At 35.5% G+C, this 24,832-nt stretch overlaps 1 protein-coding gene across 4 annotated transcripts in view; it reads right to left on the minus strand.

Annotated features, from left to right (window-relative positions):
• The window catches only part of AP3B1 (adaptor related protein complex 3 subunit beta 1), a 188,031-nt gene that overhangs the window by 69,262 nt on the left and 93,937 nt on the right, over positions 1 to 24,832 (minus strand). For all 4 annotated transcript variants that reach the window (XR_011471189.1, XM_070412228.1, XM_070412229.1 and 1 more), the window contains exons 18-21: positions 22,428 to 22,536; positions 19,756 to 19,909; positions 13,696 to 13,837; positions 3,535 to 3,607 (exon numbers count right to left, since the gene is read on the minus strand). Coding sequence is in view for 3 of the 4 variants with exons in the window: in XM_070412228.1 (XP_070268329.1) it covers positions 3,535 to 3,607; positions 13,696 to 13,837; positions 19,756 to 19,909; positions 22,428 to 22,536 (478 nt within the window). In the remaining variant the exon portion in view is untranslated. The remainder of the gene's footprint in view (positions 1 to 3,534; positions 3,608 to 13,695; positions 13,838 to 19,755; positions 19,910 to 22,427; positions 22,537 to 24,832) is intronic.

A 24,832-nucleotide genomic window follows, 5' to 3' on the forward strand; every position in this document is an offset into this window, starting at 1 on the left:
GGTGATGTGTATTGCTTCACTGATTATGATAGCAAAAAATGGATACACGTTACATGTGTAACAATAGTAAACCTGTTAAAGAGAATTTATTACAACAATATAAAGAATAACCATGCAGCTATTAAAAATAAGGTTGTTAAAGAATATTTATGGCCTGGAAAGGAATGTGTATGATAAACAGAGAAAGAAGCAAATAACAAAACAGTATGTCAGTATGATTCAATCTGGGGGAAGAGGGATTTGAAAAGAACTTGAACTGATTGTCAGAATGTAAACCCAGGTATTTGGATTAAAACCCATTTTTTATTTTTCTTTCTTATTTTAAATAAGAAATTAAAATATTTTTGGTAGCATACAGGGCTTCTGCCAGTTCCATTAAGTTCAGAGGGGAAAAAAACCTCTACAAAAAGTTTTTTTCTTTATTAAAGTATATTTAATAAAATAATTATAATTATTTTTCTGATCAAAGTTTTGCTTTAAACTTTAAGAAGTAAAACTTTCACATATAATAATTTAATGTGAAGTCATTTAACTGGTTGGCATCTTTGTTGGCATCATCTCTGTCCATCACAGCTCACCCTTACATATGCTTATCACGTGCCAAGCACAGCTTTAAATGCTTTTACATTTATCAACTAATTTAATCCTACTAATGCTTCTAAAAAAGTATTGCTATTTTTCCAATTTTATAGATAAAGTAACTAAAGTACAAGAGATTAAATAACATGCCCAAAGTTACATAGCTAGTAAGTAATAGAACTGGGATTTGAACTCAGACAGTCTAGCCCCATTGTCCTCTTAGCCACTCCACGCTACTGCCTGTACTGCAATTTACTCAACAATATGATATCACATATCAGAAGGCATATCTGAAGCATGATTACTGTCGGGTGATATAAATTTTTAAAAGTCTTCACAATTAGTTAGTTGTAGTAATAGTGTAATTACATAGGTTTACATTTCCTATAAAAGAGCACCAGAATATGATTGCTGCTTTATGATCATCCTATTGAGATGACATGGTATTGGGGTACTAAAAAATATTTTAATTTACATAAACATGAAATATGACTGGAAAAGAGAAGGCATATTGCTACTTCTAAGCCTAATCTATCATAAGGCCATACATTACCTCAGCATAAATATTTTCTAATGTATTATCAACTAACCTCATGAAATAGTCATGTAATTTCATAACCTAAAGGAACTGTAGAAATTATCAGCCATTTATTTTTTACTTTACAAATGAATAAAATGAGACACAAATTAACTCAATTGATTAAAGGGCTCTGATTTCTAACAGAGTAAGGAAATATCAAGTTACTTATTCAAACCACAGAACTGTTTTTAGTAGCCAGTCCATTGCTAGGGTTGCTAAGTACACTTCCTCAGAGAGAAACAATGATTACTTCAGGCACCAGAGAGCTCTTACTCTTCCTTGCAGTTACTTCCCTTACTTTCTTCTCCTACCTCCAACTGCTTATTAATTCTTACACTCAGCTCAAGCGTTGTGTTACATCTGGAAACTGTTAGGTGGGTTAGGTACCCCAATACCCAACAGCATTCTGGGCATATCTCTATCTCATTTGATTTATAATGTGTCAATCTAATGGCCACTTTATGTGTTTCACCTATGACATTCTGAGAGTTCCTTGGGTAGGGACAATGTTGTATCCATTTAGAAACTCCAGCATGTAGCAGATTACCTAGATCATAGCAAGTGTTTATTTAATAAATGTTTTCTGAATAAAGACATAGATAAATTCAGTACTTGCAGTTTTCCTGGTATGTAGTGTGTAACGAACAAATAACCTCTGTGGATTATGATGTGCCTCTTATATGAAACAAGACGCCCCCCTTTTAAATTCCTTTAAAAAAAATTATTGATTTCAGAGAGGAAGGGAGAAGGAGAGACAGAAACACCAAGGATGAGAGAGAATCACTGACTGGCTGCCTCCTGCACACCCCCCACTGGGAATCAAGCCCGCAACCTGGGCATGTGCCCTTGACCAGAATCAAACCCAGGACCCTTCAGTCTGCAGGTCAATGCTCTATCCTTGAGCTAAACCTGCTAGGGCTCTGCCCCCCTTTCAAAACTAATCAAATTCTCACAGCTTAGAACTTATGCAAATGGAGAATAACTTTTTAATTTTTGATCAACAAACTGCTTGCCATGGACAATGGAGAACTAATATATGCAGGCTAATAAGTAGTATAAAATGAAGTCAATATTTTAAGAGCCATTATCAATAATGCTTTTCTCCCATAACACTCCACTTGTCTGTATCTGTAAGTGCAGATCATACTTCTGCCACAAGCCTTTGTAGCTTTTTGTTTTCCTCCTCATTTTGTTACTATACTTTGCAACTCTATTATATCTCTTATATAAGTTGTTACCTGTTCAGGTATCTGGATCCCTGACTACACCTGTAAGATAAATTCCTAGAAAAGAATTGCTAGGTCAAAATTGGTAGGTGTATACAATTTAAATTTTAATAGATATTGTTAAAATGACTCCAAAAAGCTACACCTATTTATATGCCTATCAAAAACATATGGAGAATGCCGGTTTCTCTAAACCTTTGCAATAATGGATGTTGCTTTAAAATCTTCGCCAATACATGAAAAATTATCCAAATTTGGCTCCAATTTTATTTTAATTTCTCTATATTAAGTATGTCTCTGTATCATATATTTTGATTTCTCTATATTAAGGAATTTGTCATGAAACAGTCCAGGTAAATGATATAAATACAACAGCTTTATGTTCTGTTTATAAGAATGAAACAACCTACAAATATAACTCACCTCTAGCACGGGAAAACTATATTGAAAAATGATAGTCGTTTAATATTCATTAAGTCTTACTTGTTACTCTTGTAGTGCAAAATGTACCTACCAACAAAGTCAATTCCACTATCTCTTTCTCACAACAAAGGAGAAGATGGGTATACATCTTTGCACACCTGGGTTAGTATATTTGTATGATTCTAAGTTCTTAGGAGTGGGTGTGCTGAGACAAAGATTTTTTTGCAGTTAAAATACTGATAGGTATAGCCATACTGGCCTCCAAAAGCTTTTTGTACATAATTCTGTTTCCATCAAAAGTGTGGCAAGTGGAAGATGGTGGTGTACTTTATATTTGTAATTACTTTCCTAATTCCCTACCTCCTTAAGTTAAATGTTTCAATCCCCACAGTCAACATTTAACAATGTAGGAAGTTTTAAAATATAGATAATTATTTACTAAAACAAGTATAAATTACTAAAGCAAAAGATCTTAAAAATAATTTGTGCACTTTTGTCTGAACAATTATATTTATTCAAGTAATACATAGATTAGATTAAAAGATACTAATAAAGATACTAAATAGATTAAAAGATACTAAAAAAACCAATTTCTAAAATTTTCTTGCTATGTGTATCTATAATTTTTTTATAATAGATGTTAATATACTTTGAGACATGTAAATGAAAGGTACTCCAAAAATAAAACATGTCACTAAACACAGAAGAAAAAATTTTAATACTTACAATCATCTAGATCAAGAAGTGAAACATCTTTGGTAATAAGATTTCTATCTTGCTTTATTTTTGTTTCTTTCTCCTATAAAATAAGAAATACATAATTTATTGCATGTTCTATTTAAAAAACCTATGAGGTAGTCCTTTATGTTTTAAAACAAACATTTTCCTCTGCATAATCTTATAAGAAAAACAAACTTCTATGTAGGCACACAAAATGGTTGTTTTGAATCAAAATTTTTATTTTGGTTAGCATATGGTATTTCTTAACCACCATGCAAACTATTAATTATTTTAAAATATTTTGTGTTTAAAGATTATAAAGAACCTTCAAAAGAAAACTTAAAGGGAAATAATTATTTTATAATCTGACAACGTTGTGCTAACATAAAAAATGTAATGTGGGCCTGGCCAGGTTGCTCAGTTGGTTAGAGTGTTGCTCCAATATGCCAAGGTTGAGGGTTTGATCTCCGGTAAAAGCACATAGAAGGAGAAACCAACAAATCCATAAGTAAGTATAACAACAGGTCAGTTTCTCTCTCTTCCTTCCTCTCTCTCTCTAAAAAAAGAAAAAAGTAATGTGGCTCTTTGTTAGAAAGAGTACAAATATTCTTGAAAATAATTTTTAAGCAAGTTGATTTAAGAAAAAAACAAACAATATATGAGATGGTCAATGGCATGTGATAGATTAGCCTTGCTGAGATGTAGTTTGTGACATAGATTGTACCAGGTACTTAATATTTCAACACTGGGTTGGTTGTGTCAGACTTCTTCTGCCAAAGGTATTCATTAAAATCTATAAATGGGCCTGACCGGACATTTTCAGGTTCCTGCTCTTTAGGATGAAAATAATTCACTAAGTTTCCTTACTGTTTTCCTTTGGGGAGAGTAAGTATTTCACAACATACCTGCACATAATTAGGGCTTCTTCTATCTCAGATTTGCTTATTCAGTCTACTATATTTTTGAAACTTGGATAACCATGGACTAGAAAAGTGTCTCTAAGCCTGAGGTATACATAGTTTGCTTAGAGATTCAGAAAAAAAATGTGTAATCTTTTAAAAAAAATTAAGTGCAGTACGGAGTAGCATCATCAACAATTAAAGACAAACAAAGATTAGGGTGTTAAATAGATGTATTTGAATCAAGGTCATCACTTATCTTTATAATGTTTACCTTCTTTTTGCATTAAATCTTCTCAAATTAAAGGCCAAAACTTAAGTTTCTGCTAAATTGTTTTGTTTGTTCATTCATTCGTTAATAGATATATATAGAATTTTTAATATGTATCAGATTCTGTGCTAAGCAATGGAAATAACACACCCAAAACAGACATAGTCCCTACTTCAGATAATTTATTATTTATCAAAGGAATTTATAGCTTATTGTATATGTAAATTATTACAAATATGTTTGAAGTATTTTTTCTAACCACAAAAATTTAGCAAGCTACTACTACACCATGCCTACGTGAACAAGAGCAATACACCAAATTTCATGTTAGGTAACATTTTAAGAAGATTTTAAGTTCTGTTTGTTTTTCCCTACTGCCAATACTCAGAAAAAAATATTTTCAAGACTCACACAATAATACATATTAAAACACTAAATAAAAACATTAGCATTGATTTTTTTTTTCAAGTTAATTATTTCTGCCATCGAAAACTCCAAATCAACTAGATGGGTTTTAATTTTCATTAGTTATTATAAACAGCATTTACCCCTCTCTCCACACCTCAAATGAATAACAATTTCTAGGGCTAGGGGGAAAAAAAGAAGAAATGTTAGTTTTGAAGCTGAAATGTAAAAGCTGTAAGTAACAAAAACAGGCTCAGAAAGCAAATGTCATCTCAACTACAATATCATCCTTGTGAAGAAAGAACATATAACAAAAAGAGCTTATCACCATGTGACTTATCAACATGCTATGCTGAGCACAATGGGTGTAGCTTCCTATAAGCTACAATGGTGCATGACTGTCTTTATGGAACTGTAACCTCCCTACCTGAAAAATTAGAAACCTTTCAAATTGAGATAAAGTTAAAGCTGCAGGCAAGTCTATACCTTATTTTCTACTTCACAGCTAAGAGTTTGTAACAATATCTATTAAATACACATCAGGTCACATACAACATAGGACAGAGCTGCATGTGAAATTGGTTTAAAACCTAAAACATAAAGAAAAAATGGCTCTCAAAAGGACAGAATTTCATTGACTTTCTGAGAATAGCAAATAACCAATGACTGAAATACAACATTAGCAATAGATAATGGTCATTTCTACTAAATTGAAAAAGCCTTGCATTTTGAATCAAGGCTATAAAAAGCTTCATGATGTGCTTGGCATTCCTCTCTTATGTTGTATTTCATTTTAAAAAATCCATAGTAAGTTCAAAACATTTTCATACTTAAAGGATCTACTATAAAAATAAAAATCTGAATTCTAAACAAAGAAGTTAAGAGCCCTATTCCATCAAACATTTCTCCATTTGCAATTCATCTTGGTAATAGAGACAGAACCTGGGTAAATGCATATAGGACTTGAGGCAGGAGATTTTTCTTGCTCAATGCATAATTCATGTGCTCCGCCTGCAAAGTGTGTAAAATGAGAATTTCACACCGCAGCATGAGCCATGGAGCTGCAGAGAAAAGGCAGATGAAATCATATTTTACTGTGTGAATTTTATTCCTTACCCTCCCAATATTTATACAAAACCATCATTGACAAACCAAACACATTGACAGATCACCCACTGTTTCCATTGTGTTAGTACTTGAGAAGATATCAGGCAGAAACACAGATAATTTGTTTTTGTATATATTTTTTAAAATAGAGAATTAGGTTTTTAACAGCTGAGTGACTGTATTAGTCTTTTATAAGGACAACAGTAACTGATCTTAAAGTCTCACTACAAAAATACCTAGTTATCAATTCATCACCCTCAAGTCCCCATTTTGTTTCTATGGTATTCGATTATACACCTCAACACATCAACATTCTCAAAATGAAATACAAAGTTACAGGGTTAAGAAACTAATTTTTATTTAATATATGTCATTTCAAATAATAAATAAAAGATACTAGAAATTCTTATTAAACTCCAAATAATACAAACAAAATTATGTTTGTATTATATCTGTAAATATATCTGTAAAGATTTTTTATGCATTATGCATGCTCATTTTCATGCTGATTTTTTTTTAAAAAGCAAGTAGAGAAAAAAAGATCTTACATGACAAGCACCAAATATGCTCCCTAAAAGGAAACTATCACAAAGAGGTTTGAATTTTAAACCACAGAACAGGTTAAGTATGTAAAGTTTGTTAAACCCACACCGTGCTGTGTAATCAACAAAAATTCAAGGCTAACTTTTAGCGTCACAGAGCAAGATATTCGCATGAAATATTTTCAATTAGAATTACCAATCAAGTACCATTTAAAGACGCTCTTGCCTTCAAATCATCTAACAATTTTGATTTTAAAAATCTGAGGCTCACACTTACACTGTGCTTTAAAACAAAAAAGTACATTATCAATAAATTAAGACTTCTTTCTAAGTTAAAAATTAATCTAAACTGTTAAACAAATCTACCCTATTAAATTATATCTACTTCAATAAGAAAGCTTGCTTAATGGCCTTTACCAAGGGTCCTCAAACTACGGCCCGCGGGCCACATGCAAATACAAATATTGTATTTGTTCCCGTTTTGTTTTTTTACTTCAAAATAAGGTATGTGCAGTGTGCATAGGAATTTGTTCATAGTTTTTTTTAAACTATAGTCCGGCCCTCCAACGGTCTGAGGGACAGTGAACTGGCCCCCTGTTTAAAAAGTTTGAGGACCCCTGGCCTTTACTATTATTTAAAGATTTCAATTGAAGTCAAATAATATTTCTATTCTGGAGAACTTAAAACATCAACTAAACTGGGAAAGACATAAATTTAAAGAGGCAAAGCTTTGAATTTCAAGAGTAAAAACCAATATTCTACAATATTCACTTAAGTTATATAATTGCAACATAGATAAATACTTGTGAAAACACAAGTAAAACTTGTTTCCTACATCTCAAATAGGGTAGAAAATAGTTCAAATTCTTTTTTTTATATATATATATTTTGATTTTTTACAGAGAGGAAGGGAGAGGGATAGAGAGCCAGAAACATCGATCAGCTGCCTCCTGCACACTCCCTACTGGGTATGTGCCCGCAACCAAGGTACATGCCCTTGACTAGAATCGAACCCGGGACCCTTGAGTCCACAGGCAGACGCTCTATCCACTGAGCCAAACCAGTTAGGGCAGTTCTTTCCATTCTTATCCATAATCTATCTCAGACCAAATGCCAAAATTTTTTTAAACCCAATTATTTGGGGCAAAAGAATTATTTCATAAAAAGGACTAGACTCAAATTAAAATATTTCTCTATTATAGATATTTCACAAACAACACTTAAAAATAAAAATGTGCTTGCCCATCAAAATAATTGTATCTGAAAACAAGATAACTTTCTTTGGTCATTACTGACAATATCTGATCTCAATTAAGGACATCTCTCAATAATACAAAGAGCCTGGCCAATGTGTCTTAGTGGTTTAGTGTTGACCCATAAACTAGGAGGTCACAATTCAATTCCAGGTCAGAGCACATGCCTGGGTTGTGAGCTTGATTCCCAGTAGGGGGTGTGCGGGAGGTAGCTGATCATTGATATTTCTCTCTCTCCATCTCCCTTCCTCTTTCTGAAAAAATAAAATAAAATAAAAAATACGATCTTACAAACATAACACCAGAATGTACGACTATGGTTTTGCATCCTATGAATCTGCTGGGGCATGGTGTCAAATGACAAACACTTCAGGAACATAATTCAACAGAGATTCTTACCATTTGACTGTCCCTACACCATTCACATGAGTAATACCCTCTCATCAATAATGGTTTTTATTCCATGCAGTCTTTCTCAACTACAAGTGGAGGGACCACCCTTTTATAAGGGGCCACTTTCTCCTCACCTTGTATTTCCTATAATAAGAGAAGTGTAAGAGGAAGAACAAAGACATAGAAATGGAAAAGTATACAGCATGTTAAGAGAACAAAAAATAGTATATTGGGATCCGAACACAGGAAATACAAAGGGGTTTAAGTCTAGAAAGAAGGTTTGGACATGTTAGTCTGAGGATTTACTGAACTTGAATGATAATGGAGCATCATTATAGGTAATGTGAGCATTAATCTGGCAGCTGCACAGAAGGACTGGGATTGGGGAAGCTCTGCAAATGACCAATGGCAATGGTCTATGAGTGAGGTAATAAAGAACTGATCTAGAATGGTGGTGGTAGAAAAAGAAGAAACAGGTATGAGAAACAACAAACAGAGCCTCTAAGACTTGGCAACTGTATGGACATGTAGGATGAGGGGGGAATCAAAGACAATTCTGGGGTACAGATCTGGGAGGAAAAAGTCTGGTACCAAATGGCAGAGCATGTGTCCTTCTGGCTGTATCGATACGTTTGGGAAACCAGTGGCTCCTGACAGATCTAAGAAATTGGCTTGAATTTGGGGGGAAATGTTATAGCTGTTGAAGGGACTTAGAAATATTATGGAAGACTTCAGGTAAGTTTTAGTTAAAACTATAGGAGTGAATAGGTCTCACAATAGGAAAAATTGTAGAGAAAAAAAGACAAAACAAAATATTTCACATTAACTTTTATTTATTAATGTAATGTATTTTTAAATTAATTTTATTGGAGTGACACTGGTTAAAAAGATTATACATGTCTCAAGTGTACAATGCTATCATATATACAGATGATGTATCATACTATTTTTGAAAAATAATATATACTAAGCACTAACTTTGGGGCAATGTTCACACTTGGGTGTCACAAGATGGTAAAAGTGAAGCAATCAAAAGACTGAAAGGTCAAAGAAGTCAAAAGAAAAAGGATGCAGAGTTTCAAGTAGTAGAGGAAGAGTCATGAAAGTTCCGAGAAGGATAATTACTGAGAGAAGGCCACTGGGTTGGGGGAAGATCATGGTTGACTTTTCAGAGCAGTATCTGTAAGAAGTGATAAAAGTGAAAACCAATTCCAAAGGGACTAAGAAATAATTAAGAGGCAGTACATAGAGAATATCTAGATTCTTTTTCTTTCTTTTTTTTTTTTAATATGTTTTATTGATTTTTTACAGAGAGGAAGGGAGAGAGATAGATAGTCAGAAACATCGATGGGAGAGAAACATCGACCAGCTGCCTTCTGCACATCTCCCACGGGGGATGTGCCCGCAACCCAGATACATGCCCTTGACCGGAATCGAACCCGGGACCCCTCAGTCCGCAGGCCGACGCTCCATCCACTGAGCCAAACCGGCTTTGGCTAGATTCTTTTTCTAAACTCTCATTGTCACACACTCTCACTGTCTCTGACTCTCTTCAACTCCCTCCTCCCTCTCTCTCTTTAAATGCTAGTAAAAACTTGAGTGCTTTGGTTAGCAGAGGAAGCATTATGGAAGAAAAAGACTAAAGGTGCAAAGGAAGCTGATGATTCTCAACAAAAAAAGGCCAAAAGGAAGTAGGACTTATTCTTGGTTCAGTGGATAGGGTCACTTACTCAGAGCTATCAGTACTCAAAGAAAAATAAGGGTAAACAGATTGTGTGTTAGAGAGCAGAGAGTGGTAGGAGACACAGCATATGGCAGCTCGGTATTCTGCAGGAAGTGGATGAGATCACAAGCTGCAAGCTTTAAGGGGTCATCCCTGAATGTTGACTTATAACTTGAATGGTATAAAAAGATGAAAAAAACATACAGAAGACATAAGAGTTATTAAACAATGTTGGTTCCTTTTAGCATTGGTGTTCTATAATGCTAATATTGTTGCTCTCTCATGGAATTAATGTACAAGTAAAAATATGTTAATACTGCCCTGGCTAGTGTTTCCCATTGGTTAGAGCATCAACCCACACATTGAAGGGTTGCAGGTTCGACTACTGGTCAAGGGAACAGGGTTACAAGGTTCATTACCTGGCCCCAGTCGGGGTACATGTGGGAATCAACCAATCGATGTGTCTCTCTCATATCAATCTCTCTAAATATGTATCTCTTTCTCTCTCTCTCTCTCTCTCTCTCTCTCTCTTCCTCCTCCTTCTCTCCCCTGTCTCTATCTAAAAGCAATGGAAAAAATCCTCAGGGAGGATTTTTAAAAAAAGTTAACACTGATGTTTTATATTTATATAGTGCTTTACAATGATTTTCCACATTAGATTTTTTATAACAGCACCTGAAAGAAGTAAAGTAAGTATCAGCATTTCTACTTTATAGATGAGGAAACCGAAGGATAAAGATATTATTGCCCAACAAGTACAACACTATGCCTAACCCATATTCAAGGTACCTCAAGTTCTCATTTTCGTGCTCAGTATTCCCAAAACACACTGTCCAAATAAAAGAAATGAAAGAAAAAGAGTAAAAGTATAGGATCTAGTTTGGCTGCAGATTTAAATCTTATGAATTTTCAGAACTAAAATACTGTCATACTAAATTAATGTAAAGCACCCACCATCTGCCTTTATTACTCATAATTTATAGCAGAAGCCACAACACTTGGTGCAAGAAGGACTCTTCTATAATTACAGAGTTGCCAATGATTAGAAAATTGGTATACTTGTAATTTCATGGTAGACTCCAAATCACTCAGAAAAAAGTAGAAAGAAAAAAATATGGGGTTCCAAGGTAGAAAATATTCCAACTAATAAATTAAAACAACCCATCGTGTCTGTCTATTACAGACAGGAAAAGGCATTCTATTGTAGAGAAAGTAAGCTACATAAGCAAAACACATAGACATAAAACTATTAACAACATGAATAAAGCCTGAATTTCTCAAGAGTCTTGAATCATTGAAATACTTTGAAATTTTATAATGTTATTCTACAGTAAAATATTTTCAATTATAAAGAAATTCAATCTGATCATTGATAGTCTTTAACAAACAAGAACCAAATTGAACTGATCGGTGGTACCTCTGTGGCTTTTTAATGGGGTCCTAAATCCCTGCTTCCAATACTATACAGGCACTAATTTTTCAACTTTTACAAAACTTCATAAGATAACTTGTAATACATTAAACAATAAAGAATTTAAATTAAAAAGAAAAGAATAACTCATTTTAATTCCACCTGCTCGACATTCACTGATTTCTTGTTCGGTCATTTTTAAAAACACTGACTTCTTAGTCTGGGTTATACTTACTGTTAATTTCTAAAGCCCCTTTATTTCATTTTAAATAACACCTTAAGCTTTTTGTAACTTAATATAAGTAGAAAATGAGAGGATATCAAACTCACTATGTAATAAGTTTTATACAAGGTCAGGTTAATAAACCTGTAAGATTTTATGTAAATTTTTGAAAAAAAATCTTAGATATATCTCTATATATAAAAGCCTAAGCAACCGTCCAACCATCTGACCAGTATCTATGATGTGCAATGGCCACCAGGGGGCAGACACTCCAACCGGTAGCTATGATGCGCACTGACCACCAGGGGGCAGATGCTCAATGCAGGAGCTGCTGTGGTGACTTGGCAGCTGAGGTAAACAGGTGACTCACCCGAAACCAGAGAGGAGGGAGCCTGATTCCGGGATGCATCACCTGAGAACCACCCTCTTGCAATCCGGGACCCTTTGGGGGATGTCGGAGAGCCAGTTTCAACCCAATACCCACAGGCCAGGCGGAGGGACCACCTCTGCACAAATCTGTGCACCGGGCCTTTAGTATATAATATAGAGACAAGTTTTGAATATAAATTCAAATTTAAAATAGGTTTTACTATATGCAAGGATATTTAAAAGATGGTAAGACTAATATTAATTTTAAACATGCTTATTCTTTAACAATAAATCTCTGAATAGAGGAGGGCAATTATATACTTCAATGGATTTATTTTCATCCTTGGCTACTCCGATGAGAAACTGATAAGTAGAGAACAAATAAATGGGGGGGAAACTATTATGTACAATATTTACTTTTGATTTCAAATATTCTTTTATTACATAAAAAGTATTTTTTATTTCTGAAAGATGTTTTATCAATAATAAATGTTGTCTTATTGAATTCTTCAGCAAAAAAAAAAAATTGAATTCAATTTAAAAGATAAGACTTGACCATATTTTCAACATATAGAATGCAGTTTATTTTTTAAAAACCTCATTGAGCCCAGTTGGTGTGGCTCAGTGGTTGAGCATCGGACCATGAACCAGGAGGTCAAGGTTCCATTCCCGGTCAGGGCACATGCCTGGATTGCAGGCTCCATCCCCAGTAGGGGGCATGCAGAAGGCAGACAATTAATGATGTTTCTCTCTCATCGGTGTTTCTATCTTTTTATCCCTCTCTCTAAAATCAATTTAAACACACACACACATAAAATTAATAAGTTTAAAAACAAAACAAAAATGCATTTGAAGCCTACAATCAACATGATCCATTTATAGGAAGGGAGTAATAACTAAAGATCAGAAAGATATTTATTAGGTTTGAATTTTGTATTAATAACAGCATTTTTGCAATTTATACTTTTTTTTTGCTGCTAAGCAGACAAGGTTAAAAATATATCAAAAAGTGTAACATTCTATTACATAAATGGTTCTTACCTTTGCTTTTAAATATATGGCTACTGAATTTTTATTAGTTAAGGAATGTATATCCTCTGATTAAAGCTTTGAAAATATTATCCAAAACACCTGATATTTTAAAAAAGGTTATTAGTCTCAATTTCATAGGCCACATTTACATTTATATTCCTTTGCTCAATACTATTTCTGCACTTCCTTTTACTTCCCCTTTAGCAAAGACTCCCTTGTCACATCCTAGCCAAGAACAACAAAGGCCATACTCATAACTACTGAGCTCTTTAATTTCATGGCAAATGATGAGGTAAAAAAAAATTTCTAACTTCTCTGCAGGGTTGAGTTATGAGGGAAGCAATTACCTAGAAAAAAATAATATAAAATCAGAGGTGCAGATGAATGAAGATAGTGTTTTAGTTGTCAGTGACAATATTCAATTCCTTTCTTAGATTCTTGGATTTTCTATAACACTATTTTCAGAAATATTTATTCTTAATTGGGAAAAGGCTATGAAAACATTTACTTTCAATTACAACAAATGTGTAACCTCTTACCTTGGTGACTTTTCTGGATTTAGATTCACTTTCTGATTTTGATTCAGATTCTGAAGAACTGTCTTCTATTGAACTAGATTCTCCACTGGAAGAATCTGAAGTTTCAGATTTTTCATTTTCCGTCTCCCCACCTTCAGAATCACTATGTAGAAGAATAAATTTTGAAATATCAACTTTAAATCCTTTATATAAACAAGTTTAAGTAGTTTGAAAAAATCAAATGACAAATGTTGCCATTTGTCCAGTTTGCCTATAAATCCTAACATTCACTAGAGAAGAGTATTTCACTGAGAACCACTTCTTTTTAGTATTTAAAAAGATGATGGACTGGCTGGTGTGGCTCAGTGATTGAGTGTCGACCTATGAACCAGGAGGTCATGGTTCGATTCCCCAGTCAGGGCACATGCCCAGGTTGTAGGCTTGATCCCCCAGTAGGGGGTGAGTAAGAGGCAGCTGAGCAATGATTCTCCTCTCATCACTGATGTTTCTATCTCACTTCCTTACTCTCTGAAATCAATAAAAATATATTTAAATAGATAGATTAATAGACGATAATATGGTTTTAAAATCCCAGAATATAGTGAACTAATAATATAGGTTATAGTATCTACAATCAAATAAATTAGATCCCATTCAAAACTAATTATAGCACATCACACAATCTCAAATGCAAAAGATCATAAAATAACCTAAAATTATATCCTAAATTGAAAAAACTAATAATTGAATGTTTGATTTACCAGGAATATATATTAAGTGCTAACAGTAATGACTTTAAAGATACTTAGGCTGATTTTTAAAAAGCTGTCTCAAATTATTAAGTGTTTGTTAATAAGTTTAAGTTATTTATACATGGACTTTTGCTAATATAGACTTGCATTTTATAAATTTTCTGTCCAAGAAAATTATTTACCTATGTTCCTAAATGTGACCCTAAAACGTATCATATGAGAAAATGTTGCCCAGTTCAAAAGAGAATTCTTCTAATGCACTTAAGTCTTACTTTTAAAAAAGTAGGATAATTAAATATAACTTTTTAAAATACCAAATGATCAAATCTAAGTGCTGATGCCATTCATTCATTCACTTTGTTTCTCATTTAACACATATTTGATTGCCCACAAATAAATGGGGGAAAAACTATTAAGTACAATATTTGCTTTTGATTTCAAATATTCTTTTATTATATAAAAAGTATTTTTTATTTCTGAAAGATGTTTTATCAATAATAAATGTTTGCACTGTTAGGTGCTGAGGATAACAATGGTTAGTAAGATACAGATGATCTCCACGTACCTGCCTTACACAGTCTACTGTCCCTGAAGACACAGAGAAGTAAGGTGCCATTGACAAGAAAATAAGGCAAGTAATAAAGTATAGTTTGCCATAAGAACATGTGGGGGGGGGGGGCATCTCAACAAAGGTTGCTTTCCTGGGAGATGGCAAAGAAAGAATCTCAAGAACTTGAGGAATTTGCCCAAACCTATAGGTATTGCAGGCAAAGCCTGATGGCAACTGTGTAGCTTGGGTTCTTCACCCTGAGGGTTAATTAAAGCTCAATCTGGAGATTCCTTAAAAGATTCCAGCAAAGAAGATTTAGGAGAGCCTATATGATAAATTACTATTCTTCTTGTGTTTATGCAAATAATCAGGCCAAAATGAAGCTGGCTTTAATGCAGCAAATAAATTGGTCATAATTTGGCTCTTTGGTAAAAATGAGGATGATTTTAAGGGGAAAAACTGTTTCAATAGAATCTGTAATACATAGTTGTGAATATTAGAATCTAATTTAGTTAGTTGTCTTCAAAATTTTGTCACCCATAAACTGAACTGAATTATGAATTTTTTTGTTTTCTTAATATTTGGCTATAACCTTCCAAACTAATGTTTCCTTTCTATCCCATCCTTTGACTTGGAATTATTGAGAACTAAAAATTTTGTTTCTGAGCTTTGTACTTGCAAATTATAGCCAAAGGACTTGATATAACCTTGAGAAATAGCCACAACAGCTCATTCATAATCATCATAACTGATGTTATGTAAACCATGCAGAATTTACATCACCAGAGATATTCAAATAAGATATGCAGATAAAGAGAATCTATCAGATTGTCACTGCTTGCTTTCATTCTAGAAAATAAAACAACTTTGAGACTTACATCTAAAAATCTCAACTGACAGCCTTACAGACTTAGAAAGTGGTTTGTAATTTGCTCTGGTCATTAACCTTTGTCTTTTTCCTTCTGTTTTCAGAGGCATACCTTTATTAAATACCCGACTGCTTGTTTACACAACATCGGTCTCACTTTGGGAGCCCAGCTGCATCACTCTCTTCTGAACTGAGACTCAACAATTTCACTGAACTAACTTAGTATCAGGACTACATGATTAAGTTAATGAAATATGGAGCAATCTACCAACTTTGATTCTGGATATAACAATTAGATATTAAGATGATGATGCTTCGGGGATTCTGGACCATTACTACTTTGTAAGAATCAGCTAACACACTGTTCCAGTCTGGGATCCCATTCCCTTGTCTCACTTAGATCAGGCAGGAAAAGATTTCCATACCCTATATGTGCAGGGACTACAGCCCTTGTCAGCAGGAAGCAGTTACTGAAGACCAACTGACCTCCCTAAGCAACCTTAACAGATTTCAGGGACAGACCTCTCTGAGAAAGAAATGAGACAGGCCAATAAGCCAGGACAAGCAGAATAGGGAAACTGAGACAGTTAAATGAACAAACAGCTTACAGCCATCTGGTAAATCAAGGACACTTAGTGCTAATGGTTTACACTTCTCTTCCCAACCAAAGGGAAGATAACAGAAATCCAATTAGTGCCATTTGTGCCCATCATACCCAAGAACAGATGAAGTCACTGGGAATAAATCTCATTTTGGCACATCAGCATAAAGCTGATGAATATCCTATTGAGATCCTCCCCCAAGATCTCCCCTAAATTCCCAGTCTTTAAAACCCTCAAGGCAAAGAGCCTAGCAGGTGCACTCCCTCTCAGGAGCCTACAGGAACTTTCCCCTCCCCGCTTCTAATCCCCCCAAGGCTTGTTAGCTGTGCCTTTCTCCATCCAGAGCTCCAAGGGCCCTTCTGCCTCTGTAACTTGTTTCCTGAGCCTATGCAGCCCAGTTGGCTCACTTCTACTACCTCTGTCACTTTCTAAATAAACTATCTCTTATGATTTGGAAAAAAAAAAAAGAATGTTATCTTGTGCCAGGCATATTAGGAACTTCATACCAATCATCTAATATAGACATTCCACCATATTTTTACTGAGCATCATTATCCTACTAGTGGCCCGATGCACAGATTTGTGCATATTGAAAGGAAATTAATTAGCAGAAAGATTCATGCAGTAATTACATTACTGCAAAAATTACATGTCAAAATAGTATATATAATATCTATACTAATAAAAGGGTAATATGCTAATTAGACCAGACGTCTTCCGTATGTCCTTCTAGACAAAGCCACAGCTGCTGCGAGGGCCTGCCCGCATAGGAGAGGTGGTGGTACGGGCTGGTCCAGCCCTATGGCTCCTTTCGCAGAGGCAGTGCGGGAGAGGAGGTGGTGAGGGAAAGGCCACGGTGTGGGCTGGTCCTGAGCCTTGGCCCTGTTCGCAGAGCTGGGCTAAGGGACCCCCTCCAGTGCACGAATTTTCATGCACCAGGCCTCTAGTAGTTATAAAATTAAAACATGCGTGCAATTGGTGCCAGCGAGAGCTTTATATGTATCGCACATGTGCAAGTCACCGTTTATTTTTAAATTGCCAGTGGGCATCATATGTACCGGGTGGTCGGTCGGACAGTTGATGAATAAATCGCAATGTGGTTCATGTTGAATGTCAACAATAACCACCAAATTCATGATCAACAATGACAGATCGAAACACATGCATGCGATTGGCGCCAGCGAGAGCTTTATATGTATTGTGCATGAGTCAGTCAACATTTTTAAATTGCCAGTGTGCGTCATATGTACCGGCTGGTTGGTCAGTCGGTCACTTAGCCATATATATATATATATATATATATACATATTAGAGGCCTGATGCATGAAATTTGTGCAAGGGGCTCGGCCCTCACAGCCCAGGCTTCGTCCAGAAGGTCGTTCGGCTGTCCAGTCTAATTAACATATTACGCTTTTATTATTATAGATAATATTCAGTAAAGTTAAGTAAGTTGCTCAAAGAATACATAGCCAGGAGGGGGTAGAATTGTAATTTGAACTCATGTCTGTCTTACTCTAAAGATCATATTTACCCTACTACACCATAATAGCTCCCTTCAACTGAACACACTTTGGAGTATAAAACTCAAATTTAGTAAAAAATAATTATGATTAGCAAAGGGGTTTTTTGAAGATACTTAAAGCTCCCTAGCTTTAAAAAACTACCATATAGTTATACACTAGCAAAGTTTAAAAAAATTCTGAGAGACAGGCAGAAAAACACATGGGAAGGGAGAGTGGTAAGGCAAGGGAAGAATCGATAGTTCCTAGAATTGATTTTTTGTGGAGGAAATATGATTGCTATTTATTAAAAATAGAGTCATGGTAACATCTCAGAGCACATGTAATTATATTTGATGACTAAAAAATATGTTTTTTTCCCCTAGCAAAGAATAGCAATTTATTATCCCCAATAGTTAAAACATGTACTTAAAAATACAAGGTTAGAATGCATCTGAGATTCCCTTTGATGCAATAAACAATTCTTTTAAACTCAAACATGAATAAAGAGGAAAGTCCATTTCTGAAAGAAAAAAATAATGAAACTAATCTAATACATGGTTATAAATTTCTAGCATACTGGCTTTTGCTATCTGAAAAAATATTGAGTGCACTGAACCAAACTTTCCTTTCCTAGAAATAAGACACTTTTTATAAACTATGTAATCATAGCTATTCTGATATTAAACTAGAAGTACAGAATTTCTCTCAAAGAAAAGTCTATTACAAACCAAGTAACTCCTTTGTTGCAACAAGTGAGTAATTCTGAATATATTTAACTTCCAGCTTTTGAGATAAGATTTAAAGGTATAAGTGTTATTTTGTTATGCATCACTCAATTTTGATGGGTAATTATTGTTTACCTTACTGCTTAGAGTTTCAGATGTTAATCTAATGAAAAGAATTTACTGGTAACTAGCTTTTTAACTTTGCAATGATGAAAAGCCTGTATTAATTTAACCTACAGATTTCATTTGTTCTGAACAGGAAAAACAATATAAATCACTTTTAAAATCATTAAATCCTGACTTAAATTAATAAAGTCATAATTAGGGTATTATGCTGTGTTTGTTATGGAAGTGGCAGGGCGAGCTGCTTTAATTACTGTCTGTAATAAAAGGAGCAGAGAGCGTACTGCGCCCCAATCAGTGCTGTCAGCCACGACTGAGCTGGGCTGCAAGCTCATCAAGGGAGCGGGCAACAGGCCCCGAGGAAGGGCCATCGTGTCTGCAGAGGCCACACGCTGACAGCAGGGAGGAAAACAGACTCTTACAATCCAAGGTATCAGCCCCAATTACTCAAAATTTTAATGACACTTTAATACACGATAATGTTGTTGATAATGGGAGATCTTAAAAAGCACTATTACTTAAATATCTTATGACCGTCTTCCTTCACAGCCCCTGACTCTAATATTTGGATCATAATCTTTTTAATATAACATTATTTAGAAAAATCAATTGTCTTAGTTACATAATGGCAAAGTCTTGAAGGATTTAATTTTAGCCCTCAGCAAAATTGCTACAAAAGGTAATTAAGTGTTTCATATCTACTGCCTGATCACTTAACTCAGCCTTCCAAGGTTATACCAATTTTTGAAATGTAGCCCCAAGATTTGTTCAAGTTCAAAATGAAAATAAAGCTCTGTAAATAGTAGAATAATGTGAACTAGTATTCTAAATTAATTTTACAGGATACAATATCTGTTCAGGAAAAAATACACACACTTATTTTCTCATTTTATGAGTTAAAGGGAAATGTTATCCTGGAGGAAAATGCCACAGAACATTTTTTGAGGAAAATTATTTACCCTCTTCCTTTGGTTTTGGAGTTTCTCTTGGCCTTTCTTTTGTTTTCTACGTCTGACTCACTTCCACTCTCACTCTCACTGGAGGAGTCCTCGCTGCTGTCTTCACTGTCTCCTTCCTCCCCTTGTTCTCCACTTTCACTTCCAGATTCACTCTCTGGAACAAACAAACAAGCAAAAAAACAGGTGCTCTTTGATTTATAGCCATTTACTTATACATAAGGACAAGTAACTGTCAATATTCATCACAAATGAAACCAGATGTTGAAATTTAGTTTACTGGCCCCACTTGTTCACACTGTTTCCACACCCATCATTCGGACTTCTGGAACCCTGCAGCAAGGTGAGTGTGAAGGGACTCCAGACACAGGAGGGCTCTGATAATGACAGGAAAGCAAGCAAAGATGAACCAAGTAAGTAAACTATATCTGAGAGAATCTCACTTCTCAAACCTCTAAGTATCTAGCTATGGCAAAAAAAAAAAAAAAAAATTTAAGAATACAGAGAAAAATAATAATTTTAAATTCTTCTATTGATAATAGTAAATTTTATTTAGAGGAGAAAAGGGTAACAAATAGTTGAATTTCTTAAGAACAAATTTTGAGAGGGAAATGAGTCATTCAAATCATCTCAAAACATTTCTAAATTCAAATGCAACAAGCAAAATTACTAATTTAAAGTTATTACTTACTTTAGTTAGTATAGGAGTTTTCCATAGGTCAAAGAGATGAAGAATTTTCCTTTTAATTTTTTAATGTATAAATTATGGTATATAGGACGCTTTGTAGAAGTGCTGCATATAGTATATTTATGTGTATTTTATTTTTATTATTTTTTTGGTTAATCCTCACCCAAGGATATTTTCACCATTGATTTCAGAGAGAAAGGGAAGAGGGGAGAAGGGAGTGGGGAGGGAGAGAGGGAGAGGGGGAGGGAAACACAGATGTGAGAAAGACACCTGAAACTAATATAATATTGTATGTCAACTACAATTGAGAAATAAAAAATGATTTTTAAAAAAGGCATCTAACTCTATCTCTTCATTGATTAGATACAGAGAAAGGTAAGTGCCTTGTTCAATTTGCAAAGCTAAAACCCAGGATTCTGATTTAGCATTCTTTTCATTGTATATGGTTGTTCTCAATCTTTTAACTCTTTGTTTCTTTATAATACACAAGGGATTTATTAATTTTAGCTTTATCTCTATATAGGTTCATGTAGAAATAAGAGTATAAAATGAATGAAGAACAGATTGCTCAGTATTTAAATAAACTTTACATTTTTATAAAAGAAAGTTACTGTTAAAGGCGCCACCAAAGACTTATCAAATGCAAAATCAGGATTTTCAATGCACCAATGAATATAACAGGTAGTGTAGGTTAGAATTCAGAAAAGCATGAGTTCCTTTTTCAACTCTATCATTAATTAGCTATGTGTCTAAGAGGCCATCTATCTATATAAAACCCTAAAATGCAAATCGACCAAATGGCAGAACGACAACCAAATGGCGGAATGATCAGTCACTATGATGTGCACTGACCACCAGGGGGCAGATGCTCAATGTAGGAGCTGCCCCCAGCCTACAAGGCGGTGTGGGGAGGGGGCGGTGAGTAAGTGGCGCCAAGCCAAGGTGGGTGCAGGCAGGGGCTCTGATCGCCCTGCCAGTTTCCCCACAGATAGACCCTGATCGCAGGCCAGGCCTAGGGGCCCTACCCGTGCATGAATTTCATGCAGCAGGCTTCTAGTGTCAAATAAGAAGGGACTGGAGCCCTGGCTGGTGTGCTCAGTGGTTAGAGCAGGGGGCCCTCAAACTTTTAAAACAGGGGGCCAGTTCACTGTCCCTCAGACCGTTGGAGGGCCGGACTATAGTTTAAAAAAAAAACTATGAACAAATTCCTATGCACACTGCACATATCTTATTTTGAAGTAAAAAAACAAAACGGGAACAAATACAATATTTGTATTTGCATGTGGCCCACGATATTTTGAAGTAAAAAAACAAAACGGGAACAAATACAATATTTGTATTTGCATGTGGCCCACGAGCCGCAGTTTGAGGACCCCTGGGTTAGAGTGTCATCCCATGCACCAAAGAGTCTTGAATTCAATTCTTGGTCAGGGCACATAATCAGGTTGCAGGTTCGATCCACAGTTGAGGCTCAAGCATGAGGCAACTGATCGATGTGTTTCTCTTTCTCTCAAAATAAAAATCAATTAAAAAAAAAAAAAAAAGGAAGGGCTCTAGTTGGTTTGGCTCAGTGGATAGACCATCGGCCTGAGGACTGAAGGGTCCCAGGTTGGATTCTGGTCAATGGCACGTGGCTTGCTTGCACGCTGGATCCCAGTTGGGCAAATACAGGAGACAACCAATCAATGTGCCTCTCTCACATCAATGTTTCTCTCTCTGTTTCTCCATGTTCCCCTCCCTTCCACTCTGTCTAAAAATCAATGGAAAAAATATCCTCAGGTGAGGATTAACAATAAACAAAAAAAAGGGATTGCAAATTACTTTGAAAACTAAACAGTGATATGCAAATGAAAGGAATTATCAGAATAGCATAAACCTTTTTTAAACTCACTTGTCGAATTTTATGTACTAGGCCTTATTGTGTTTTTGGAGGCATATCATGTAAGCTACAGTGAATAATGTTTTTTTAATAAATTATAAAGCCCACCACTGTCACTGCTGCTATCGGAAGAGTCCTCTTCCTCCTCAGATTCAGAATAAAATTTCTTAGCAGGTTTCTCTTTCTTTGCTTTTCCTGATGGAGTCCATTCTTTTGCCTGTTTAAAAAGAAAAAAAAAGTAGAAATGTAAATATAAAGAAATTCCCATTGATGGATTCAGTCTTTTGGCTAACTTAATCTTCAGATCATTCAATCACTGGGAACCCAGAAGAAAGTTTAAGGCCTCAACAGAGAAGGCAACTGTGACAAGTCCTGGCATTAAGGCTGACTCCCCTTCACTCCTGAATAGAAGAACACAAAGTCTCAGGGCCCATTTTATGTTAAATCAACAACCTTATTTTACATACAATTTTAAAGACTTCTGCATTTGAAGATTTAAACTAAAGTCTAGAAGAGATTAGGGCAATTAGAGGTAGATGCAATAATAGCAATAAAAAATTCAAGTTCACAGCTTGATACTGAGGTAAGAGAAAAACAATGAAAATATTTAGGGTGGGCAATAAATAGACCTAACTTTCTCAACAGCCTAAACCAGTGGTTCTCAAACTTCTGGCCCTTTAAATACAGTTCCTCATGTTGTGACCCAACCATAAAATTATTTTTGTTGCTACTTCATAACTGTAATGTTGCTACTGTTATGAATCGTAATGTAAATATCTAATATGCAGGATGGTCTTAGGCGACCCCTGTGAAAGGGTCGTTCGACCGCCTAAACCCTAGAGCAGGGGTGGGCAAACTTTTTGACTAGAGGGCCACAATGGGTTCTTAAACTGGACGGGAGGGCCAGAACAAAAGCATGGACAGAGTGTTTGTGTGAACTAATATAAATTCAAAGTAAACATCATTACATAAAAGGGTATGGTCTTTTTTTTTTTTTTTAGTTTTATTCATTTCAAACGGGCGGATCCGGGCCGTAGTTTGCCCACAGCTACCCTAGAGTAATCCTTGACTTCTCTTTTTCTCTCATTTCCTAAATGCATAATCATCGAGAAAGCCTTTAGCCACCTTGTTCCTTCACCACCTTGGCCAGAGGCATCTCTCTGTCCTGGATTACTCCAACAGCCTCCTAACTGGCTATCTTATTTCCATTCCCACCCCTAACCCCCACTCTGAGTTTGCTCAACACAACAGCTAGTATAATTCTATTAAAATCTAAGTTGGACTATATTATTAACTATATTTCCTATACTGTACTTTACATCCTCGTGACTATTTTTGTAACTACCAATTTGTACTTCTTAATCCATTCACATTTTAATAACTATGTATGGTACCAAGTGGGTACTAGAATTACTGGGGGAATCACGTCTTAAAATTATATCATTGTCTTATCACTATGCTGAACACCTGAAACTAATATAAAAGAATACTGAATGTCAACTATAATTTTAAAAAATAAAATAAAATAAATTTAAAAAAACATAAAACCTAGTCCAATCAAGTCCATTTGGCTTGAAACCCTGCAACAGCTCCTCATTTCACTCAGAGAAAAAGCCCAAGTCTTTAGAACAGTCTGCATGGCCCTATATGCCCTTGCCAGTCCCCTTGCCTACGTGACCTCCTTCTGCTGTTGTTCCTCCTTCCCATTCTGTTCCAGCCACTCTTGACTGTTCCTTCAAATACCCGGCAAGCTTCCACCTTGGGGACTTTCCCCCTGCTGATATGCTAAGTGTCTGACCATTCATTTGACCATTCGATCAGTCGCTATGATGCACACTGACCACCAGGGAGCAGACGCTCCGACCGGTAGGTTAGCTTGCTGCTGGGGTCCGACCGATCAGGACTGGGCGAGATGGCCGGGACACGCCCTGGAGCCCTCGAGTGGTCCCTCCCCATCTGGCCAACCTTCCAAGGTCCCTCCTCGGCCCTGAAACCAGCTCTCCAACATCCCCTGAGGGATCCCGGACTGCGTGAGGGTGCAGGCCAGGCTGAGGGACTCCACTGGTGCACAAATCTGTGCACCGGGCCTCTAGTTATTATATATGGACATTAGAAAAATGAGTAAAAATTACTCAAATATCTATTTATATATAAAAGGCTAATATGCTAAGTGTCTGTCTGGGTAATGATGTCACGTAGCAATGCCCGGCTTCCTCTCCCTAGCAACTAGCCTCCTTGGAGTTTCTTCAGCCCAGGCACATGACTTGCTTTATAGCCAGGTGCAAACATTTTACACTGTAACCAAATGTCTGTGAAGCATTTTCCCATGCCTCATCTTATTTGATCCTCACAGAAGTCCTGGAGTAGGTAGATAGGAGACTCGATGGAATCCTATTTTCTTTCCATTAGCCGGAAAACGAAGATTTAGAAAGTTTACAAACTTGACCCGACTGAAAAGAAGTGGACCTTGAAAATGACTTCAGGTTTTCTCACTGTGCAGAATATAGTCAAAC

The sequence above is a fragment of the Myotis yumanensis genome, unplaced genomic scaffold, assembly GCF_028538775.1.
Source record: "Myotis yumanensis isolate MYYU_CA2020_CCGP unplaced genomic scaffold, mMyoYum1.0.hap1 SCAF_4, whole genome shotgun sequence".
NCBI classification, from domain to species: Eukaryota; Metazoa; Chordata; class Mammalia; order Chiroptera; family Vespertilionidae; genus Myotis; species Myotis yumanensis.